Source organism: Saccopteryx bilineata, chromosome 3 (genome assembly GCF_036850765.1).
Source record: "Saccopteryx bilineata isolate mSacBil1 chromosome 3, mSacBil1_pri_phased_curated, whole genome shotgun sequence".
Taxonomy (NCBI): Eukaryota; Metazoa; Chordata; class Mammalia; order Chiroptera; family Emballonuridae; genus Saccopteryx; species Saccopteryx bilineata.
In genome coordinates, this window is record NC_089492.1 from 159,265,622 (window position 1) to 159,289,508 (window position 23,887).

The 23,887-nt window shown below is 38.7% G+C and overlaps 1 protein-coding gene across 3 annotated transcripts in view; it reads right to left on the reverse strand.

The window, feature by feature from the left end:
- The window catches only part of IL1R2 (interleukin 1 receptor type 2), a 59,817-nt gene that overhangs the window by 9,023 nt on the left and 26,907 nt on the right, over window positions 1-23,887 (reverse strand). For all 3 annotated transcript variants that reach the window (XM_066267916.1, XM_066267913.1, XM_066267914.1), the window contains exons 4-7: window positions 8,912-9,092; window positions 4,267-4,441; window positions 2,194-2,256; window positions 319-454 (exon numbers count right to left, since the gene is read on the reverse strand). In XM_066267916.1, the coding sequence (XP_066124013.1) occupies window positions 319-454; window positions 2,194-2,256; window positions 4,267-4,441; window positions 8,912-9,092 (555 nt within the window). The remainder of the gene's footprint in view (window positions 1-318; window positions 455-2,193; window positions 2,257-4,266; window positions 4,442-8,911; window positions 9,093-23,887) is intronic.

Genomic DNA, 23,887 nt, shown 5'->3' on the forward strand with positions numbered 1-23,887 from the left:
AAAATCAAGAAATAAATATTTGATTAAACAGCTAGAAAAATACAACCTCAAATGCCAAGTAGTTGACTACAACTCTTTTATAGAAAGTTTGCTTCTCAACAACAAATGGTAACTCTTAGCAAAACTCAATGTTTAAAATTCTAAAAATTCAACAGTTTAGAATAGAAAAAGTTATTTTGAATATGGTATGTGTGTCATATTGAGAGGTTGGATATGACATTGTCTCTTTAAAAAAAAAAAAGAGTAAAACCTATAGAAGTCTCACAATAGTCTGCCCAAAAGACACCTGTAAGCAGACAAATGTCTTCACACACTTACAGGCGCTGGCCCTGGGTCACACGGCCGAACTGGTAGGCATTGTCTATGTTGGTGTCATTGGCCGTCCACCACAGCAGGGTGGTCGAGTGTGTTCCGGCTCCCAGGAACACCTTACATGGAATCATCAGTCTTGACCCTGTGTACAGCAGGACACAGCACATCAAACGTCAGAACCCAGCTAGATACAGGGGTTAGCCCAGTTCCTCATCCACCAGCAGATGTGAGCAGTGGACCCTCCTCTGTCTCTTCACACACCCTTCGCCGCCAGTTCTTTTCTTGGATGGAACAGTTCCCTCAGAAGATGCCGTTCCCATTGAGCATCAGTAATTACTGAGTGTCTCCAGTTCCTTTGACCCCGTCTTCATGGCAGATGAACACCTAGAGGCAAGGGCTTCCCCAAGGCCGCTCAGCTCCTAGGAGGCATTCTGAGCTCAAGGGCTGTATTCTTTCACCATTGATTCTGCTTGTCCCTCAACCCAGAATAACATGTAGATTCTTTCTTGTGTTCATTGCTGGTCTCAGCTTTTCTATTCCCCCCAGGGAATTCTTCATTCCCAGACCATGCTAATTTAGAATGAGCCCTTTCACAGACAATACATTGTATATGAATGGTATCTTTTGCAGTTGTGCAATGTGATATTCTGGGTGCCCCTGCCTCAGTTACTGTAAGTTATGCTTTTTAAGTCACCAAAGGGGAAAAGGGAAGAAAAATGAACATGTTCTTCCCATTTACTTTTTCTTCATGGCTGCTATGCCTCCCTATGCTGTCTTTTTTTTATAATTATTTATTGTGTTTACATATATTCAAGTGTCCCACCAAGTATATCCCCTGTGCTATGTCTTTTAACTACTCCCATGACCCTAAATTTTCTCAGCCAAAAGCAGGCCCATTAAATTCTTCCCTGTGTGACTCTGCCATGCACATCAGCATCCTCAAAGCAAGGTGCAAGAAATTCAGGTCCACTGGGCTGGGAAACCCTGGAGAGTTCTCTATGGCTGCCAATTAAAATTTTAAATATAAGACCAACATCAAACAGAAGAAATTGAGAAAGAGAGAATAAGACTTTGCAGCCAGGGTTTAATAAATGAGCATAAGCTTACAAAATTGTTACATAAAAACAAATGCACAAAAAGGCACAGTCTTCACAGACACACGGGTCTGAGTCTGAGCCAAGCCTGGCTTGAGTGTAGTTTTGACCTTCCTTGAGCCACAGTGACCTCCTGGCCAGCTTTCCTCTCTGGAAAATGGGAAAAATAAGACCTTTCTACAGGGTCGATGTTGGGAATGATGGTATCCTGTTAGACACACCATTGTTCAATAATGAAGTGTGTGTTCGTCTGGCCAGCCTGTGTCAGAACAGGCTGAAAAAAGGAAAATCCTGTCAGTTATTTTCGTCACCTCATCAGCTGACCAGAAATGGTCCATGAGGGGCAGGACGTGGCTGGGTCAGCCTCATTTTATAAATGGAGTCTTAGGGAAGTGCTGAGCACCAGCCAAGTTTTGGTAAAATGAATTATTTTCAATATGCTGCAGGTTAGAGCCAGTGATCTGTAAGGAAATCATGCTATTCATCCTTTTCCACAGTTAATAACTGCTACCAAGATGTTCGGATTCTTTGCATTTAGATCTTTGGAGGTCAGGTTTTCACTAACAAAGTATGCCTGCTTCAAACAATGTCATTTCTAACACCTGACACAGGGGAATGCTCCCTCTTGTTTGTTGAACCCCAGCCTCTCATCCTGGGGTTCTAGGGTCTCCACCCAGGCATGCTGCACACAAAAGGACAGATGTGGTGAGCAGACACAGGGCTCACAGGGCCCCAGACTTTGAGATTGCAGGCACCTCTGTGAATTACATATCCATGCAGGCCTTACCCAGAGACGCCAATATGGTCTGATGGGGGAATATAATCACAGGAATAGTCTCCTCTTCTCTTCCTGAGATAGATATACAAAAAAGACATTCAATCAGGAAGGTCTTCATTTCAAGCAAAGGTTAAAGTTTCATTGATTATCTGATTCACTAAGATATCCTTGATAGCATAGCCAACCAGCATGGGACTTGACCTGGCAAGGAAACAGGCTCTCCATGAAATTGAGCATCCTTGGCAGACACCTTCCCCAGAACAGAGATTACTGAAAGAAGCCACAAACACACATTCCACTCACAGTTGTTCTTCATCTTATAATAAACAATTAACCATTTCCCTCCCTTCTTCTTGAATGAATACTTATTAGGTTTAGCCCTATGATCAATTTGCCCTAAAATACCTCTCTCCATTCCATCCTCACCTCCCCAAGTGCCTGCCACAGAACACTGAAGAATTACCTCAAAAAAGAAAGAGAAAGAGAGAGGCACAAGGGCTTGGGGATCACCTGTGTGTAATGCTAATTTCATGCTGAGTGATATATTGACTAAGGTTGGCCACTGTCCCTAATTAATTGAGGAAATCATTCTTTTGGGAAGCAAAAGTGGATCTCCTAAGAATCACAACTCAGATCCCCAAGAGGCAGGTAGGTCTCCCAGCAGCTTGAAGAAACTGGGCACCTGAATTAGAGCAAAAAGGATAGTTTGGGGCTCAGCAAAGGATGACCCATCTCCATATCCACTGGCTCCATCCTCACTTCTTCCACTAAGTGCATTTTGAAATCCTAACATGAGTAAGCATCAGGCAGCATCCCAGTAGAGCTCAAAGTACAGGCACTTCTCAGCTGTGACCAGGAGCCTTTCCCTTCCCTCACAGTCAGAAGGCTGCAACTCAGAGGGTGGGGCAACAGAGAGAGGAGACAGAAGTTTCAAGGACTTGATACACCAGTAGATTTCCAACTTGGTGGGGGTTGCGGGATGCTTGTTAAACACAGATTGTCCCACTTCCCTGGCCTCTGTTTCTAATTCTAAAGCATGTGTGCAATGATGATTGAATGTCTAGCCAGTAGCCAGGTGATGACGCTGCTGCCCTCCCTTCCAGAACTGCTGAGATACAGGGTGATCACAACACAGGATAATATAGAGGTGAACCGCCCCCTAGTGTTCCTGTGCAGTATTGCATACACAGGACAGGGGCCCCTTTTAAAGTCACAGGAAGTCTCAGTGTTCCCCTGTGGAGGGAATACTGGGTTGAGATGGATGAATCCCTCACAAGACAGTAAAAGAAATATGACCTAGAGATTTAATTTTGTGGGACACACGATTTGCCCTGTAGTAAAACAATCTTTGGATGCTATGAGAAAAAAAGTCTTCCCCCACATAGACCCATGAATTAACCTTTATATATCCACAAAGCTCTCTGGAATGCCCTTAAAAGACTTCAGTTGCATAGTATTCAGTATATAAAACAAATAAAAGCAGTCTATTATTCATGTCAGAGCCCAGGACTTAAACACTTTTTAACCCTTGCACCAAGTTTGATGTCCAGCACATAGGACTAAATGTTGAACAAATATTAAATATAATCCATACTGTTTGCAACATTATTTTCATGCAGAACTCATTTAAACCAGTAATAATACTTACTATTTGAAAATTTGCTTTCAAGAGCAACTAGATGTGCCTTGGGGAACATAGTAAGGGGCAATTTCCACCGGCTGTGCCATTGCCTAGCAGTCTAACTGAAAAACTCAATAGAAGCCTAGTATCCAAGAATTATACAGAGTTACAGCACCCCTGTTCTGAAGCTTGGCCCTGGAGATGTGAGCTTTCCAAAGGACCAAGTGAACCCCCTAGTGGTATGTTTTAGCCTCAGACTTGGAACCTAGGGATTCACCTTTCCTCAATGCTCTGCTTTCTACCTCTCAAGGTGTCACATGTGTGTCTTATTTGCCTGATGTTTTAAGAGAGTTGACATATTTTTTTTCCTTTCATACCAAAGACAGTCAAGGCATTCTGTGTGAGCCCTGATTTCTTTGCATGCTTTGTGTAAAACCAGGGTGGAGATGGCAAGCACTTACTGTTGATGCGCAGTTTGATACTCCTAGTGATGTTGTATCGCGTGCCCCCCTGGGCAAATGTCATGACACAGCTGTAGTAGCCTTCATCCACCACAGACACATTGTGTACAAGTAAGCGAGTTGTTCCCTTCACACTTAGAAACTTCTCATTTTCTTGATCCAAAGGGACAGAATCCTTAGGGAAAATATTTGTCAGTCACACTACATACTAATTTTTATCTCAAAAGATATGAATAAGATTAGTATTACCAATCAATGTAGAATTTGCAACCCAAGAATTGCCATTATTTACTTTGCAAATGTACTTTGGAAATACTTTTAATTGGATATACCCAACCAAATTGCTAAATTTGTTTAACCAAAATGGTCAAAGCACATTTGCTTAAACACAATCAGAGGGTGAGGGGAGAAACTTTCTCTTCTTTAACAAAGTAGACTTTTTTTTTCTGAAGTGAGAAGCAGGGAGAGGCAGACTCTTGCATGTGCCAGACCGGGATCCACCTGGCATGCCCAGCAGGGGGCGATGCTCAGCCGAGCTGAGGCGTTGCTCCACTGCAACTGGAGCCATCCTAGCACCTGAAGCGAAGGCCATGGAGCCATCCTCAGTGCGGGGGCCAACGTTGCTCCAATGGAGCCTTGGCTGCAGGAGGGGTAGAGAGAGATAGAGAGAAAGGAGAGGGGAAGGGTGAAGAAGCAGATGGGTGCTTCTCCTGTGTGCCCTAACTGGGAAACAAACCCCAGACTTCCACACACCAGGCCAACGCTGTACTGCTGAGCCAACTGGCCAGAGCCAACAAAGTAGACCATTTAAAATGCAAATATACTTATGGCCTAACAGCTGCCTATAGATCTCAGAGAAAGTACTATTATATAATCATAGTGACTTGCAAATCAATGTTTAGAAGAGATAATTTAATTATTCTAAAATTACTTTAATTACTTTAAAAATCATTTCAATTTTAAGAGTCAGTAGAGATGGAGAAAAAAATTGTAAGAAGAAACTAAATGTGAGAAATGAGGCCACACTTTTCATATGGACAAAAGATAGTGTAGGTTCTTCAAAATACAATCCTCAAGGCCAAGGCCTCCAATAACAAAGGAGAAGCTGAATGGGCTTTTAAAAAACATCTTAACAAAAACAAATGGTTCTCAGAAAGAAGCTCTTTCAAAACCATAATGCTTGAAATCTTGTAATAGTCAAATGTAACCTTGAGCCCTGGCTGGTTGGCTCAGCGGTAGAGCGTCGGCCTGGCATGTGGGGGACCCGGGTTCAATTCCCAGCCAGGGCACATAGGAGAGGCACCCATTTGCTTCTCCACCCCTCCCCCTCTCCTTCCTCTCTGTCTCTCTCTTCCCCTCCCGCAGTCAAGGCTCCATTGGAGCAAAGATGGCCCAAGCGCTGGGGATGGCTCCTTGGCCTCTGCCCCAGGCGCTAGAGTGGCTCTGGTCACAACAGAGCGATGCCCTGGAGGGGCAGAGCATCACCCCCTGGTGGGCAGAGGATCGCCCCCTGGTGGGCAGAGCATCGCCCCTGGTGGGCGTACCGGGTGGATCCCGGTCAGGCGCATGCGGGAGTCTGTTTGTCTCTCCCCGTTTCCAGCTTCAGAAAAAAAAAAAATGTAACCTGGAGTAATTTCAGATTCTTACTCTAAAAGGGAATACAGACATAACTGAAAGTTTGTTTGCCATATGACTTATAAAATATTACTTTTCAATATATTTAATTAAAATGGGGGGGTTCCTAATATGAGTGGTCAAATATGAAAAAAAAAAAAGGCAAATAAGGCCCAGCACCATAGTTCTTCAAGGCCTGTGAGCCACCAGGGCTGCCCTGCAGGGCAGTGTTGTGTAGAACCTCCTAGGTTAGAGTTGTGACTTCACCATCTATCTGCTGTGTGACCTTGAGCAAGTTTCTTACATTTGTATATCTGTTTCCTCAAATAAGGATATTAACAGCCACTACTTCATTGAGTTTAGAATAGGACTGAGCACAATACATGCTCAGTAATGATCAGCACTCTTAGGAAAGAAACAAATATTAATAAGCACCACCATGATGTCCTGTCCACCCATATTTATTGAGCTCAATCTATACATCAAGCCTTGCACTAGGTGCTTCTGCACAGTACTCCATTTAACGTTTCAAACAATCCCAGGCAGCAGGGATGACTTGTTGCCATTTCACAGAGGAAGTAGACTCAAGAGATGAAATAACTTGGCCAAGGCTACACACAGCTAAATGGAAAAACAAACAAACAAACAAACAAACAGGGTTTTAAACCCAAACTGGAGAACTCTAGAGCTTGTGGTCTTTCAACTTCAAATATAATTTCTTATTTGTCCTATTTATATTCTTCTTAAACCAAGAAAGAATTCATTCAAAAAAAAAAGAATTCTTTCATTTATTGGACTGGCCATTTCATAAGGCTGGCTATTTTCTTCTACATTCAGAAAATCATGTAAAAGTTTCCAACATTCATTGATATCCTATTTACATCTTGAAGTTGTAATACCAGTCAACTGGTTAACCTATTCTGTTTTTCTTTTTTAATTGATTGGTTGATTTTAGAGAGAAAGAGAGAGGAAGGGAAAGAGAGAGAGAAGTATTCATTTGTTGTTTCACTTAGTTGTATATTCAGCGGTGGTCTCCTATATGTGCCCTGACCGGGGATCAAACCTGCAACCTTGGTGTTTTGAGATGACATTCTGACTGAACTAATATGCTAGGGTCTACTTTTTTCCTGAAAAGGTCCATATTAATAATTATGACAAAATTATAGCTAATGTTGATTGAGATTATACTAGAAAATTAAGTTTGTATAGATTGAGTAAAGATTGAAGAATAACACATGTATTTCTCTTTTTTCTTTTTTTATTAAATTTATTGGGGGTGACATTGGTTCATAAGGTCCTATAGGTTGCAAGTATACATCCCTATAATACATCATCTTATTTGACTGGTGAAGGGCACATATGTGACACATGTAGTTCTTAAATGAAAAGAAGTTCCTCACTTCTTTTTATTTTACACTGTGGAAATACTTTTAATGCTTTTGATGATTAGCAAAGAAGTACAAGATTTTAAAAATTATGTAATACTGACTTATAAAAAATATAAATTGAATTCTTCTTTATCCTCAAAGCATCTTTTATTGTGTATATTTTTAAATATATTAAGCCATATTTTTACATAACTAAGAAATATGACATATACCATTTAAGACCTTTTAACTATAACAATATTGTATTTTTCTCCTGTTAAGGCATATAAAATTATCTTAACTTTGTAAATAGTTATGTGATATTCCCCTGTTCCCATGAGAGTAAATTAGTTTAATCCTTAATGATGAACATTTTCTTGTTTCTATTATATTATTATAAACAAGCTTCAGTAAACATGTCAGTACATAGAGTTGTCTATTTCCATATACTTTTTTTAAATGGGCTTAATTCTGGATTATGATTAATTTCTAGCAATAATTTTAAAAATAACATAGGCCTTGGCCAGTTGGCTCAGTGGTAGAGCATCAGCCCGGAGTGTGGATGTCTTGGGTTCGATTTCCAGCCAAGGCACACATGAGAGGTGCCCATCTGCTTCTCCCCTTTCTCTCTATGTCTCTCTTCTTCTTCCGCAGCCATGGCTCCATTGAAACAAGTTGGCCTGGGGTGCTGAGGATGGCACAATGGCCTCCACACCTCAGGCACTAAAATGACTCCAGTTGCAATGGAGCAACAGCCCCAGATAGGCAGAGCATCACACCCTAGTGGGCTTGCCTGGTAGATCCCAGTTTGGTGCATGCAGGAGTCTGTCTCTCTGCCTCCCTGCTTCTCACTTAAGAAAAATACAAAAATAAAATTAAATTAAATTAAATTAAATATAACTATACTAAAAAAAAGAAAAAAAAAACTATACTTCCAAATACGAATCTATGGTCTATATCAGCTAATTTTTTCTGTGTGGAAACAAGTAGTAAGTATTTTAGGCCCAGAGTCCACATGGCCCTTGTCCAAATTACCAGCTCTGCTCCTACAATGTGAAAGCATGAAGGGAAATGAGTGAGGCTGAGTCCTAATATCACTTTATTTATGAACACTGAAATTTGAGTTTTATATAATTTCATATAACATAAAATAGTATTCTTCTTTTAATTTTTTAAACCATTTTTAAAAATGAAAATTAGCCTTAGCTTGAAGAAACAGGTAGTAGTAGCTCAATGCGGCCCTGGGCTGCGATTTGCCTACACCTGGTCTACCTACATGATCTGATGATAGTGTTTGTTCAATCAGGCAAGAAAAGAAATTGAATTTCTATTTAACTCCTTTAATCCAAAGTTAATACGTGTATTTAAGTTGTTAAGTAAATCAACAGTTGTTCTCTAAATATTAATAGACAAATAGAGTGAAAAGCTATCTTCCTCAGCTGTTATTTACTCTGGATTAACTTCATATTCTCAAATCACTATTCTGAAGATCCTTCCCAATCCACATAAGGATTAATAAAACATATTAATCATGGCCATTTTTTAATTAACTGGCTTAAAAAAACAGAAATCTAAAAGTGAATGTATTCTCTTCAGAGTATTTTATATTTTTTCTATAACTGATAAAACACATTTTAATAAAATGCCAATTTTTAAAGATTTACCTTGTACCATTGAATCTTGAAGTCAGTTTTGTTAAGGATGAAATCACTCAGGTCAGGACACACTAATGACCCAGAGGTTGAAAGGGTGAGAATTTGCGGGTATGAGATGACAGGCAGGGAAGCTTCTGTCTTCTCAAAAACTTTGAGCTTGATGGACATTTCATCACAGTAAGAGGCATTTCTGATTTAAAAGTGGGAAAAAAAGAGATAATAAATGGTAACGCAATATAAAAGTAAAGCTAAATAAAATTTACAACAATTTTCCCAGTGCCATTACATTCTGCATTCTGTGTTTTCTTGATTAGTATGACAAGACTTCTGTCCCTGATCCTTTTGAATTCTTGAGAGACAAAGAAAGAACCACATTATAAATGTCATATGAAAATGGTAATATATTTTGTGTTTTTCCCCAAGGATCCTCCACAAGCTTTATTTCAGCACCAGCAAGGACCACAAGGAAATCCCCAAGTCCACTTCAGAGGAGCCTAACCTTTCCAGGTTCTGGGCTCCTTAAGCAAATGCATTTACTTCTTTATCCCAGAAATCACATCCACATGAAGAAATTATTCCTAAGAGAAATGGTCTCCATGTAAAGAAAATTCCCCTTACTTCTATGGAGAGTTATTTACTAACTAAAATCTAATTTCAGAAAACTTATTATAAAATCTATAAAAGATTTTTACAATACTGCATGGGGAGAATTAACTTGATAAGTTTGTTTGGATTTTAATTTTTTTTTCTTTTGGTTAGGCTAACTATAATCTTAATGTCACAGTCTTATCAAGACACAAGAACTAGAGAAGCAATATAGGCAAATGATTTCTAGACATGGAAGGAAGGACAAATGATATTAATTAAAACTAATTTTTGAAAGACAAACTACTTAATGGGAGAACATATTTAACAATACATCTGATAAGGGGTTAATAACCAAAATTTATAAAGAACTTGTAAAACTCAATACCAGGAAGACAAACAATCCAATCAAAAAATGGGAAAAAGGGACCTGGGATGGCAGCAGAGTAGGCAGACACATAGACGCCCAGCTCTCAACACCAAACTGGAATACAAATCAATTTAGGAAAAATCAGCATGAAAAACCAACACTGAACTGCAAGAACAGCTCTCAAAAACCAAGGAGCAAAGAGGAAGCCATAATAAACCTGGTAAGGAGTGCCTGAATCTCCTCTGCTTACAGGAATGGCGGGGGGGGGGGGGTGAGGGGTGAGGCTGAGAGCCCAGAGAGGATTTCACAGAGGAAAAAGAGCAGAAACTACTGCTCACAGCTGCTTACCTGGCGACCAGGGAGCAAGGTGGGTTGAAAAGACCAGCTTATCTCCCAAGTGGAAAGGACAAGGAGAGGGACAGACTGTGAGGGGCTAAGGTATGCAAGAAACGAAATAAAAAAGCTGACTCATTCTTGCTGGAGGCGGCCATAGCTGGGGGAGAGACTGAACCTTTCACAAAACAGAGCTGAAGTGCTTCCGGATCAGAGATCTCCGGACATCTATTCAGCTCCAATCAGCGCAACAAGACACAGCTGAAAACAAGAAGTGGGGAGAAGGGGCAGTAACTCAGGTCTCCATGGAGATCTGAGATACACCTCCCCCTACTGAAGCTGAGAAAAAACCCTGCCCCCAGTGAGATTAGTTGATGGAAGAGACCTTCAGCATCTCAGGTTACACCCACAGCATTCCTGGTTACAGTTTCAAGAAAGCCCCCTGCTGAGATCAGTTAACAAGACTATCACCTGTTAAGAAAACAAACAAATCAAGACTTCAAAGCTGCCCAAATCCGAAAGAGGATTACAAATAATAGCTGATACCAATCCAAGAAGACCTAGAAATAACACAACTGAAAACAGGAGGCAGAAAACACCAAGCCTAGACTCAAGCAACTCTACAAATAAAACACCATTATGAGAAGACAAAGGAGTGCAACCCAAATGAAACCACAAGAGACACCCTTGAGAGATGAGCTGAGTGATATGGAAATAATCAAACTTCCAGATGCAGAGTTCAAAATAATGATTGTAAGGATGCTTAGGGATCTTAGAACAACAATGTAGGGGCAGTTTGAAAACCTAAATAAAGAAATAGCAAGTATAAAAAAGGATATTGAAATATTAAAAAAGAATCAGTCAGAGATGACAAATACAATATCAGAAATGAAGACCACAATGGAAGGAATTAAAAACAGGATGGATACAGCAGAGGATCGAATCAGCGAGTTGGAGGACAACTGGAATGAAGGCATGAAAGCAGAGAAGAAAAGAGAAAAGAGACTCAAAAAGTCAGAGGAAACACTTAGAGAGCTCTGTGACAACATGAAGAGAAATAACATCCGCATCATAAGGGTTCCTGAAGAAGAAGAAAAAGAACAGGGGATAGAGACTTTGTTCAATCATATCATAACTGAAAACTTCCCTAAATTAATGCAAGAGAAACTCTTACAAGTCCAAGAAGCACAGAGAACTCCATTAAAGAGGAACCTAAAGAAACCTACACCAAGACACATCATAATTAAAATACCAAAGCTAAGCGATAAAGAGAAAATATTAAAAGCTGCAAGAGAAAAAAAAGTTATCACCTACAAAGGAGCCCCCATAAGGATGACATCTGACTTCTCAATAGAAACACTTGAGGCCAGAAGGGAATGGCAAGAAATATTCAAATGCAGAACAAGAACCTACAACCAAGACTACTTTATCCAGCAAGGCTATCATTTAAAATCGAAGGAGAAATAAAAAGCTTCCCAGACAAAAAACAACTCAAGGAATTCATTACAACCAAACCAACGCTGCAAGAAATGTTAAGGGGCCTGTTGTAAACAGATCAAAGTGGGAAAAGAATATAACAAAAAAAGGAATACACCTTTAAAGAAGAAAATGGCAATAAACAACTACATATCAATAATAACCTTAAATGTAAATGGATTAAATGATCCAATCAAAAGACATAGGGTAGCTGCGTGGATAAGAAAACAGGACCCATACATATGCTGTCTACAAGAGACACACCTTAGAACAAAAGACACACATAGATTGAAGGTAAAAGGATGGAAAAAAACATTTCATGCAAACGGAAATGAAAAAAAAGCTGGGGTAGCAATACTTATATCAGACAAATTGGACTTTAAAACAAAGGATATAGTAAGAGATAAAAAAGGCCACTACATAATGATAAAGGGAGTAATCCAACAGGAAGATATAACTATTATAAATATCTATGCACCTAATATAGGAGCACCCAAATATATAAAACAGACTTTGATGGATTTAAAAGGCCAGATCAACAGCAATACTATAATAGTAGGGGATTTCAATACCCCACTAACATCACTAGATAGATCCTCAAGAAAGAAAATTAACAAAGAAACAGCACACTTATTGGAAACACTAGATCAACTCGATTTAATAGATATCTTCAGATCCTTTCACCCTAAAGCAGCAGAATATACATTCTTTTCAAGCGCTCATGGTACATTCTCTAGGATAGACCACATGTTAGGGCACAAAAGTGCTCTCAACAAATTTAAGAAGAATGAAATCATATCAAGCACCTTCTCTGATCACAACGGCATGAAACTAGAAATGAATCACAGCAGAAAAGCTCAAAAATTCTCAAACACATGGAAACTAAATAGCAGGGTGCTAAATAATGAATGGATTAAGAATGAGATCAAAGAAGAAATAAAAAAAATTCCTAGAAACAAATGACAATGAGCGTACAACAACTCAAAATTTATGGGACACAGCGAAAGCAGTGCTGAGAGGGAATTTCATAGCACTACAGGCACACTTTCAGAAGCTAGAAAAAGCTCAAATAATCAACTTAACCCTGCATCTAAAAGAATTAGAAAAAGAACAGCAAGTAAAGCCCAAATGTAGTAGAAGGAAGGAAATAATAAAGATCAGAGCAGAAATAAATGACATAGAGGCTAAAGAAACAATACAGAGGATCAATGAAACTAGGAGCTGGTTCTTTGAAAAGGTAAACAAGATTGATGAACCTTTAAGTAGACTCACCAAGAAAAAGAGAGAGAGGACTCAAATAAATAAAATTAGAAATGAGAGAGGAGAAATAACAACTGACACAACAGAAATACAAAATATTGTAAGAAAATACTATAAAGAACTGTATGCCAAAAGACTAGACAACCTAGATGAAATGGACAAATTCCTTGAAACATACAATCTTCCAAAAATCAATCTGGAAGAATCAGAAAACCTAAACAGACTGATTACACCAAATGAGATCGAAACAGTTATCAAAAAACTCCCAACAAAGAAAAGTCCGGGGCCCGATGGCTTCACAACGAAATTCTACCAAATATTCAAAGAAGAACTAACTCCTATCCTTCTCAAACTATTTCAAAAAATTCAAGAGAAAGGAAGACTTCCAAGCTCCTTTTATGAGGCGAGCATAATTCTGATTCCAAAACCAGGCAAAGACAACACAAAGAAAGAAAATTCTAGGCCAATATCTCTGATGAATATAGATGCTAAAATCCTCAACAAAATATTAGCAAACCGGATCCAACAATATATGGAAAAAATCATACACCATGATCAAGTGGGATTTATTCTGGGGAGGCAAGGCTGGTACAATATTCGTAAATCAATCAATGTGATTCATCACATAAACAAGAAGAAGGAGAAAAACCATATGATAATTTCAATAGATGCAGAAAAAGCATTTGATAAAATCCAGCACCCATTCATGATCAAAACTCTCAGCAAAGTGGGAATACAGGGAACATACCTCAACATGATAAAAGCCATCTATGAGAAACCCACAGCCAACATCATACTCAATGGGCAAAAATTAAAAGCAATACCCTTAAGATCAGGAACAAGGCAGGGGTGCCCCCTTTCACCACTCTTATTTAACATAGTCCTGGAAGTCCTAGCCACAGCAATCAGACAAGAAGAAGAAATAAAAGGCATTCAAGTTGGAAAAGAAGAAGTAAAACTATCATTATTTGCAGATGATATGATATTGTATATAGAAAACCCTAAAGTCTCAGTCAAAAAACTACTGGACCTGATAAATAAATTCAACAAAGTGGCAGGATATAAAATCAATACTCAGAAATCAGAAGCATTTTTATACAACAACAATGAACAGTCAGAAAGAGAAATTAAGGAAACAATCCCCTTCACAATTACAACAAAAAAAATAAAGTACCTAGGAGTAAACTTAACCAAGGAGACTAAAGACTTGTACTCGGAAAATTACAAAGCATTGATAAAAGAAATCAAGGAAGATACAAACAAGTGGAAGCATATACCGTGCTCATGGTTAGGAAGAATAAACATCATTAAAATGTCTATATTACCCAAAGCAATCTATAAATTCAATGCAATACCAATTAAAATACCAATGACATACTTCAAAGATATAGAACACATATTCCAAAAATTTATATGGAACCAAAAGAGGACACGAATAGCCTCAGCAATCTTAAAAAAGAAGAATAAAGTGGGAGGTATCACACTTCCTGATATCAAGTTATACTACAAGGCCATTGTACTCAAAACAGCCTGGTACTGGCATAAGAACAGGCATATAGATCAATGGAACAGAACAGAGAATCCAGAAATAAACCCACAGTTCTATGGACAACTGATATTTGACAAAGGAGGTAAGGAAATACAATGGAGTAAAGACAGCCTCTTTAACAAATGGTGTTGGGAAAATTGGACAGCTACCTGCAAAAAAATGAAACTAGATCACCAGCTTACACCACTCACAAAAATAAACTCAAAATGGATAAAAGACTTAAATGTAGGCCGTGAAACCATAAGCATCTTAGAAGAAAACATAGGCAGTAAGCTCTCCGACATCTCTCAGAGCAATATAATTGCTGATTTATCTCCACGGGGAAGTGAAATAAAAGACAGGATAAACAAATGGGACTATATCAAACTAAAAAGCTTTTGCACAGCTAAAGACAACAAGAACAGAATAAAAAGACAAACTACACAATGGGAGAATATATTTGACAATACGTCTGATAAGGGGTTAATAACCAAAATTTATAAAGAACTTGTAAAACTCAACACCAGGAAGACAAACAACCCAATCCAAAAATGGGCAAAAGAGATGAATAGACACTTCTCCAAAGAGGACATACAGATGGCCAATAGGCATATGAAAAAATGCTCAACATCACTAATCATTAGAGAAATGCAAACCACAATGAGATATCACCTCACACCAGTCAGAATGGCGCTTATCAACAAAACAACACAGAATAAGTGCTGGCAAGGATGTGGAGAAAAGGGAACCCTCCTGCACTGCTGGTGGGAATGCAGACTGGTGCAGCCACTGTGGAAAACAGTATGGAGATTCCTCAGAAATCTGAAAATCGAACTGCCTTTTGACCCAGCTATCCCACTTTTAGGAATATACCCCAAGGACACCATAAAACGGCTCGAAAAGGAGAAATGCACCCGCATGTTTGTGGCAGCATTGTTCACAATAGCAAAGATCTGGAAACAGCCCAAGTGTCCGTCAGAGGACGAGTGGATTAAAAAGCTTTGGTACATATATACTATGGAATACTACTCAGCCATAAGAAATGATGACATCGGATCATTTACAATAACATGGATGGACCTTGACAACATTATACGGAGTGAAATAAGTAAATCAGAAAAAAAAAAACTAAGATGAATTCATACATAGAAGGGACATAAAAATGAGACTCAGAGACATGAACAAGAATGTGATGGCAACAGGGGCGGGAGGTTGGGGGAGGGGAGAGGGGGTGAAGAAGGAGAGAGGGGTTAGGGGAGGGGAGGGGCACAAAGAAAACCAGATAGAAGATGACAGAAGACAATTTAACTTTGGGGGAGGGGTATACAGCACAATCAAATGTCAAAATAATCTAGAGATATTTTCTCTCAACATATGTACCCTGATTTATCAATGTCACTGCATTAAATTTAATAAAAAAAAATAAAAATAAAAATAAAAAAATAAAAAACGGGAAAAAGAAATGAATAGACACTTCTCCAAAGAGGACATACAGATGGCCAATAGGCATATGAAAAAAATGTTCAACATCACTAATCATTAGAGAAATTCAAATTAAAAACACAATGAGATATCACTTCACACCAATCAGAATTGCGCTCATCAACAAAACAACACAGAATAAGTGCTGGCGAGGATGTGGAGAAAAGGGAACCCTCCCGCACTGCTGGTGGGAATGCAGGCTGGTGCAGCCACTGTGGAAAACAGTATGGAGATTCCTCAAAAAATTAAAAATCAAACTGCCTTTTGACCCAGCTATAGCACTTTTAGGAATATACCCCAAGAACACCATAGCACTATTTCAAAAGGAGAAATGCACCCCCATGTTTATGGCAGCATTGTTCACAATAACAAAGATCTGGAAACAGCCCAAGTATCCTTCAGTGGACGAGTGGATTAAAAAGCTTTGGTACATGTATACTATGGAATTCTACTCAGCCATAAGATATGATGACATCGGATCATTTACAACAACATGGGTGGACCTTGATAACATTATACTGAGTGATATAAGTAAATCAGAAAAAACTAAGAACTATATGATTCCATACATAGGTGGGACATAAAAATGAGACTCAGAGACATGGACAAGAATGTGGGAGTTATGGGGTATGAGGAGAAGGAGAGAGGGGGGGTTGGGGAGGGGAGGGGCACAAAGAAAACCAGTTAGAAGGTGACGGAAGACAATTGGACTTTGGGTGATGGGAATGTAGTATAATCGAATGTCAAAATAACCTAGAGATGTTTTCTCTGAACATATGTACCCTGATTTATCAATGTCACCCCATTAAAATTAATTTAAAAAACAAAAAAAACCCACTAATTTTTGGCCTGATCTGTGGTGGCACAGTGGATAAAGTATCAACCTGGAATGCTAAGGTCACTGGTTCAAAACCTTGGGCTTGCCTAGTCAAGGCACATAGGAGAAGCAACTACTATGAGTTGGTGCTTCTTACTCCTCACCCCGCCCCCCAATTTTTCTCTATTCTCTCTCTAAAATTAATAAATAAAATCTTTTTTTAAAATAAACTTAAATTTTTAAGTAGAAAAACTTAAAAATAGAATTATCTCACTGAGTTTCTAGCTACCGAAGGGAAAATGAGACATTAGCAGAGAAAGTGAGAAAGTGTGGGTGGCGGGGTGGGGAAAGCAAAATGGGAAACAATCTGTATCAAAAAAAGAGACAGAATGTGAAAAATATATGAAAGAAATATGTGATAAAAGCTCACTACCTGAAAGTAAAAAGAATTCCAATATATAAGCCAAGACCTGTATTCATATCTGGTTAAGAAATAGAAAAAAGGATTGACAAACATTTTATGCACAAAGAAATAAAAAAAGTTAACCATCACATTGAAAAATGCAAGTTGGCCTAATATCCAAAATATACAAAGAACTCATAAAACTCAACAACAAACAATCCAATAAAAAAAGGGAAGAGGACATGAACAGACACTTCTCCCAGGAAGAAATACAAATGGCCAACAGATATATGAAAAGATGCTCATCTTCATTAGTTATTAGAGAAATGCAAATGAAAACTACAATGAGATACCACCTCACACCTGTTAGATTAGCTATTATTAACAAGACAGGTAATAGCAAATGTTGGAGAGGCTGTGGAGAAAAAGGAACCCTCATACACTGTTGGTGGGAATGTAAAGTAGTACAACCATTATGGAAGAAAGTATGGTGGTTCCTCAAAAAACTGAAAATAGAACTACCTTATGACCCAGCAATCCCTCTACTGGGTATATACCCCCAAAACTCAGAAACATTGATACGTAAAGACACATGCAGCCCCATGTTCATTGCAGCATTGTTCACAGTGGCCAGGACATGGAAACAACCAAAAAGCCCATCAATAGATGACTGGATAAAGAAGATGTGGCACATATACACTATGGAATACTACTCAGCCATAAGAAATGATGACATCAGATCATTTACAGCAAAATGGTGGGATCTTGATAACATTATACGAAGTGAAATAAGTAAATCAGAAAAAACCAGGAACTGCATTATTCCATACGTAGGTGGGACATAAAAGTGAAACTAAGAGACATTGATAAGAGTGTGGTGGTCATGGGGGAGGGGGAGAGGGAGAGGGAAAGGGGGAGGGGAGGGGCACAAAGAAAACTAGATAAAAGGTGACAGAGGACAATCTGACTTTGGGTGATGGGTATGCAACATAATTGAACGACAAGATAGCCTGGACTTATCTTTGAATATATGTATCCTGATTTATTGATGTCGCCCCATTAAAAAAATAAAATTATTTTAGAAAAAAGAAAAATGCAAGTTGAGAAAATGCAAATGAGGGCAAATCTAAAGAGTGCCGATCTGAAGGTAGTCTCTCCAGCAGCTCCTGCCTGCCCTCAGTGCTATGCATCCTTTATTCTCCAGCACTGTGAGTTAAAAAATACTATTATATTATTTTTAAATAAGGGAAATTATATATACAGAAATTAAGTAATTTCCTAAGGTTGTGTAGCTACTAAGAGGTCAAATCCATGTTGGAAACCCAGTAAGGCCCTGAGAAAGCCTTAAATTAGGACAATTATCTCGGGAAACCTAGCTTACTGGTCTTATTATATTGAGATTTACAAACCTGTGCACTTTATTGATCTGGTCATTTCCCCTGAGCAAGATATTCCATAAAAACAACCCATTAGAAAGAGAGGCAGTGAAGTAATTTGATCACCACTCACATTCCCCATGTAGTGCAGTATCCCCACAGCAAAAGGGTGGTAGACATTAGCATTATTCACTAGATAGATCCCATTCTCTCTACTTGAGCACACAGGGGGCTTACATATCCTGACATCATTGTGGGAGGGTACAGTTTTATGACTCTGATTAATGAGTTGTACATGTGTCACTTCTACAACAAAGTTTTATTAGGCAGGAGAGAAGAACATGTCTTCTTTTGGTAGAGTGATCAACACTGGGTATTACAACAGCTCCTTCAGTTTGGGACCCTGAGTGTCTGCAAACTGCCCTAAGCTTGTTGCATGCATGATAAATAGGCTTTTGTTGTTGGAAGCCATTGAGATTTGAAGGCTATTTGATTGAGCAGCATAATCTTCCCCACCCTGAAGACAGAAAGGCCATGTGGGTTCTAAATCACAAGATTATAAAAATCACAGGGAGGTCCTGGCCGGTTGGCTCAGTGGTAGAGCATTGACCCAGCATGTGGAAGTCTTGGGTTTGATTCCTGGTCAGGGCACACAGGAGAAGTGACCATCTGCTTATTTCCCCTCCCTCTTCTCTCCCCCCCCCCCCCCTTGAGCTTGGTTCAATTGATTTGAGCACATTGGCCCCGGGCCCTGAGCATGATTCCATGGAGCCTCCACCTCAGGCATTAGCTCGGTTGTGACCATAGCCCCAGGTGGGCAGAGCATCAACCCCAGATGGGGGTGGCTGGGTGGATCCTGGTTGAGGCGCATGTAGAAGTCTGTCTCTCTATCTTCTCTCCTCTCACCAGAAAAAAGAAATCATAGGAAAGGCCATTTCAGGCCTTCTCACTGTAAATACTAAAAGTTATTCTGGCAACTGCTTGTGATTCTCAGTCTTTTGGAGCCCCAATCTTAGACTGCAAGAGAGGTTTAGAGATCAGCTGGGTAAACTATGCATGTTCAGAAACCTTGACCTATTGTCCTCAATTCCAGATCTTCATTTTATATAGAAGAACAGAAAATAAAATAAGGGTATTAGGTACAATTTTTCAGTGAAGCATGAAAACAACCTTTAAGACAGAAATGACTCAGACTATGTCTCCCTGATTTTTGCATATTATCTCTTCAGTAGTCAATAAATATTGCCTTTGGGGAAAGAAGGGCATTTCGATGCATCTACTGACCACCTGCTATAATGCTTCTTTTATGAGATGCTTCTCAGGCTGTGATTTTACAGAACCCTCCACTTTTTAAAGAAGATAAAACTGAGGTTCATAATTGTCAAGTAATCAGACCAAAGTCCTACTAGATAGAAAATGAGAGAGTTCAGATTGATATCCATGTCATTCTGACTCCAAGTTTTATTCTTTCTCTAACATACTTTTAAGTTTTCCTAGAAGTGCTCCTTAGGAAAAAATAGGATATTTTGCACTAGAAAGGAAAAAAAAACAAACTATGCATTTATAGCTACTGTAAAACCACACATCCACCTGCTTCCAAGGCAGGAGTTGTTACCAGAATGCAATGCACATATACACACACACCCCATCTAAGAATCTAGGACAGGGGCAGATATTGTTTAAAATTCTCTATTCACAAATCATTTTTAAAGCTAAGAATGTCACTTTCTTTAGTTCCCTTTCCAAATGTCAGTACTCATGGGTATGGCTTCTCCTTAAATAAAATTTATGAAATCTAAAGAGATTTTAAAGCTGCCTGGTGAGAAGAGTAGGTATAGCCTTGAGGGGGAACATAGGCAACAGCTAAAGAGAGAAGGCTGGGAGGTCCATTTTCCAATCTGGCCAATAGTTGGCCTTAAGCCTTTCAGAAGATATAAGCCAGAGACATTTTAAGATCTCCAACATTAGACCTACGACTTTCTCCTTCACAAAGCAGCAAGATAGGCCAAGGATATTCAATAAATACACACAGTCTTTCCAACAAAGGCATTAGGAAAACTGGATAGTCACATACAAAAGAATGAAATTGGACTATTACCTAATGCCATGTGCAAAATTAAACACAAAATGTGTCAAAGACCTAAACAGAGGAAATTACCAAAGACATCATAGATATAAAAAGGATCATACTACAATGCTACAAAATATTATATGCCATTCAACTATCTGTAAGGGATGAATAGATAAGTTTCTAGAACATACAATCTTCCTAAAATGAGTCACAAAAAAGTAGAAAACCTAAGTAGACCCATAAGAAGGAAGGAAATAGAAACAACTATGAAAACTTCCCCAAAAATAAAAGTCTAGGATCATATGGCTACATTAGTGAATTCTACCAAATATTCAAAGAAGATTTGGTACCTAGCCTTCTGAAAGTCTTCCAAAAAGTAGAAAAAGCAATACTCCCTAACACATTTTATGAGGCCAACATCACCCTGATACCAACATCTGACAAGGACAACATAAAAAAGAAAATTACAGACCAATATTTCTAATGAATACAGATGCAAAAATCCTCAGGAAAATACTAGCAAATATAATAATACATTTAAAAAATAATATACCACAATAAAGTGGGCTTTATTCCAGGAGCAGAAGGATAGTTCAACATATGTAACTTGATCAATGTAATATACTATATCAACAAAACAAAGGACAAAAATCATATGACTCTCTCAACATCCATTTATGTTTAAAACACTCAGCAAAATGGGTATAGATGGAAAGTACCACAACATAATAAAGACCATTTATGACAAACCATCAGCAAATATCATACTAAGTGGTTAAAAACTGAAGGTTTTTCTTTTAAAATCAGGAACAAGACAAGGTTTCCCACTCTCTTCACTCTTATTCAACATTGTATTGAAAGTCTTAGCCAAACTGATCAGGTAAGAGAAAGAAATAAAAGGCATCCATATTGGTAATGAAGAAGTAAAGGTATCATATATATAAAAAACCCCAAAGGCTCCACTGAAAAACTGTTAAAAACCATAAACCAATACAGTGAAGTTGCAGGATACAGAATCAACATACAAAAGTCTACAGATTTCCTATATGCCAACAATGAAACTTCAAAAAATGAACTAAAAAGAAAAAAATTCCTTTTATATTTTCAAAAAATAAAATAAAATAAAATACCTAAGAATAACAATAAAGGATGTGAAGGGCCTATATACTGAAAAGTACAAAGCACCATTGAAAGAAATTGAAAAAGACACAAAGAAATGGAAAGTTACTTCATGCTCCTGGATTGGAAAAATCAACATAGTTAAAATGGCCATATTACCCAAAGCAATATACAAATTTAATTCAATTCCCATTAAAATTCCAAAGTTATTTTTTAAAGAAAAAGAACAAAATGTCACCAAACTTGTATGAAACCATAAAATACCACAAATAGCCCAATTAATCCTGAGGAAAAATGAAACTGGAAGTATCATACTACCTGGCTTCAAATTATACTACAGAGCCACGATAATCAAAACAGCATGGTATTGGCAGAAAAAACAGATATACAGATCAATAGAACCAAATCAAGAGCCCAGAAATAAAACCACATATATATGAACAAATAATCTTTGACAAAGGAACCAAAAACACACATTGAAAAAAAGAAAGCCTCTTTAATAAATAGTGCTGGAAAAATTGGAAAGCCACATGGAAAAGAATGAAACTTGACTACACCTTGTCCCAAGTCACAAAAATTAATTCAAAATGGATCAAAGACCTCAATATAAGATCTGAAACAATAAATTACATAGAACAAATCATAGGATCGCTGGCATGAGCATGGGATCATAGACATAACCCCACGGTTACTGGCTTGAGCAAGAGGTTGCTCACTCTGCTGTGTCCCCCCAGTCAAGGCACATATGAGAAAGCAATCAGTGAACAATTAAGGTGTCACACGAAGAATTGATGATTCTCATCTCTCTCCCTTTCTGTCTGTCTGTTCCTATCTGTTCCTTTCTCTGTATCTCTGTCTCTTTCAAAAAAGAAAAAAAAACATAGGTATTAAACTTATGTACCTTGGTCATAGAAAATATTTTTGTAAATTTGACCCCAAAAGCAAGGAAAGTAAAGGCAAACCTAAATGAATGGGACTACATCAAGCTAAAAAGCTTCTGCACAGCAAAAGAAACTAACAATTAAACAAAAAGGCAGCCAACCAAATGGGAGGTGATATTTACAAAATACAGCTCCAATAAGGGGTTGATATTCAAAATATATCAGAAACTCACAAAGCTGAGCAACAAACAAGCAAACAACCCAATTAAAAAACTGGGAGAAGACCTGAACAGACACTTCTCCCAAGAAGACATACAAATGGCCAGCAGATATATGAAAAAATGCTTGCTTTCATTAGCTATTAGAGAAATGAAAATCAAAACTATAATGAGAGCCCTGGCCGGTTGGCTCAGCGGTAGAGCGTCGGCCTAGCGTGCGGAGGACCCGGGTTCGATTCCCGGCCAGGGCACACAGGAGAAGCGCCCATTTGCTTCTCCACCCCTCCGCCGCGCCTTCCTCTCTGTCTCTCTCTTCCCCTCCCGCAGCCAAGGCTCCATTGGAGCAAAGATGGCCCGGGCGCTGGGGATGGCTCCTTGGCCTCTGCCTCAGGCGCTAGAGTGGCTCTGGTCGCAACATGGCGATGCCCAGGATGAGCAGAGCATCGCCCCCTGGTGGGCAGAGCGTCGCCCCTGGTGGGCGTGCCGGGTGGATCCCGGTCGGGCGCATGCGGGAGTCTGTCTGACTATCTCTCCCTGTTTCCAGCTTCAGAAAAAAAAAAAAAAAAAAAAAACTACAATGAGATACTACCTCACACCTGTTAGGTTGGCTATTATCAACAAGACAGGTAATAACAAGTGTTGGAGAGGCTGTGGAGGAAAAAAAAAACACCTTATTTACTGCTGGTGGGAATGCAAATTAGTACAATCATTATGAAAGAAAGTATGGTGGTTCCTCAAAGAATTAAGAATAGAACTACTATATGACCCAACAATCTCTCTACTGAATATCTACCCAAGAAATCTGAAAACAATTGGTACATAAAGACACATGCACCTCCTTATTCATCACAGCATTATTCATGGTGGCCAAGGCATGGAAACAACCAAAGTGTCCCTCAATAGAGAATTGGATAAAAGAGATATGGTACATATATATAATGGAATACTACTCATCCATAAGAAATGATGACATATTGCCATTTACAACAACATGGATGGACCTTGAGAACATTATACTGAGTGAAATAAGTAAATCAGAAAAAACTGCTTGACCAGGCAGTGGCGC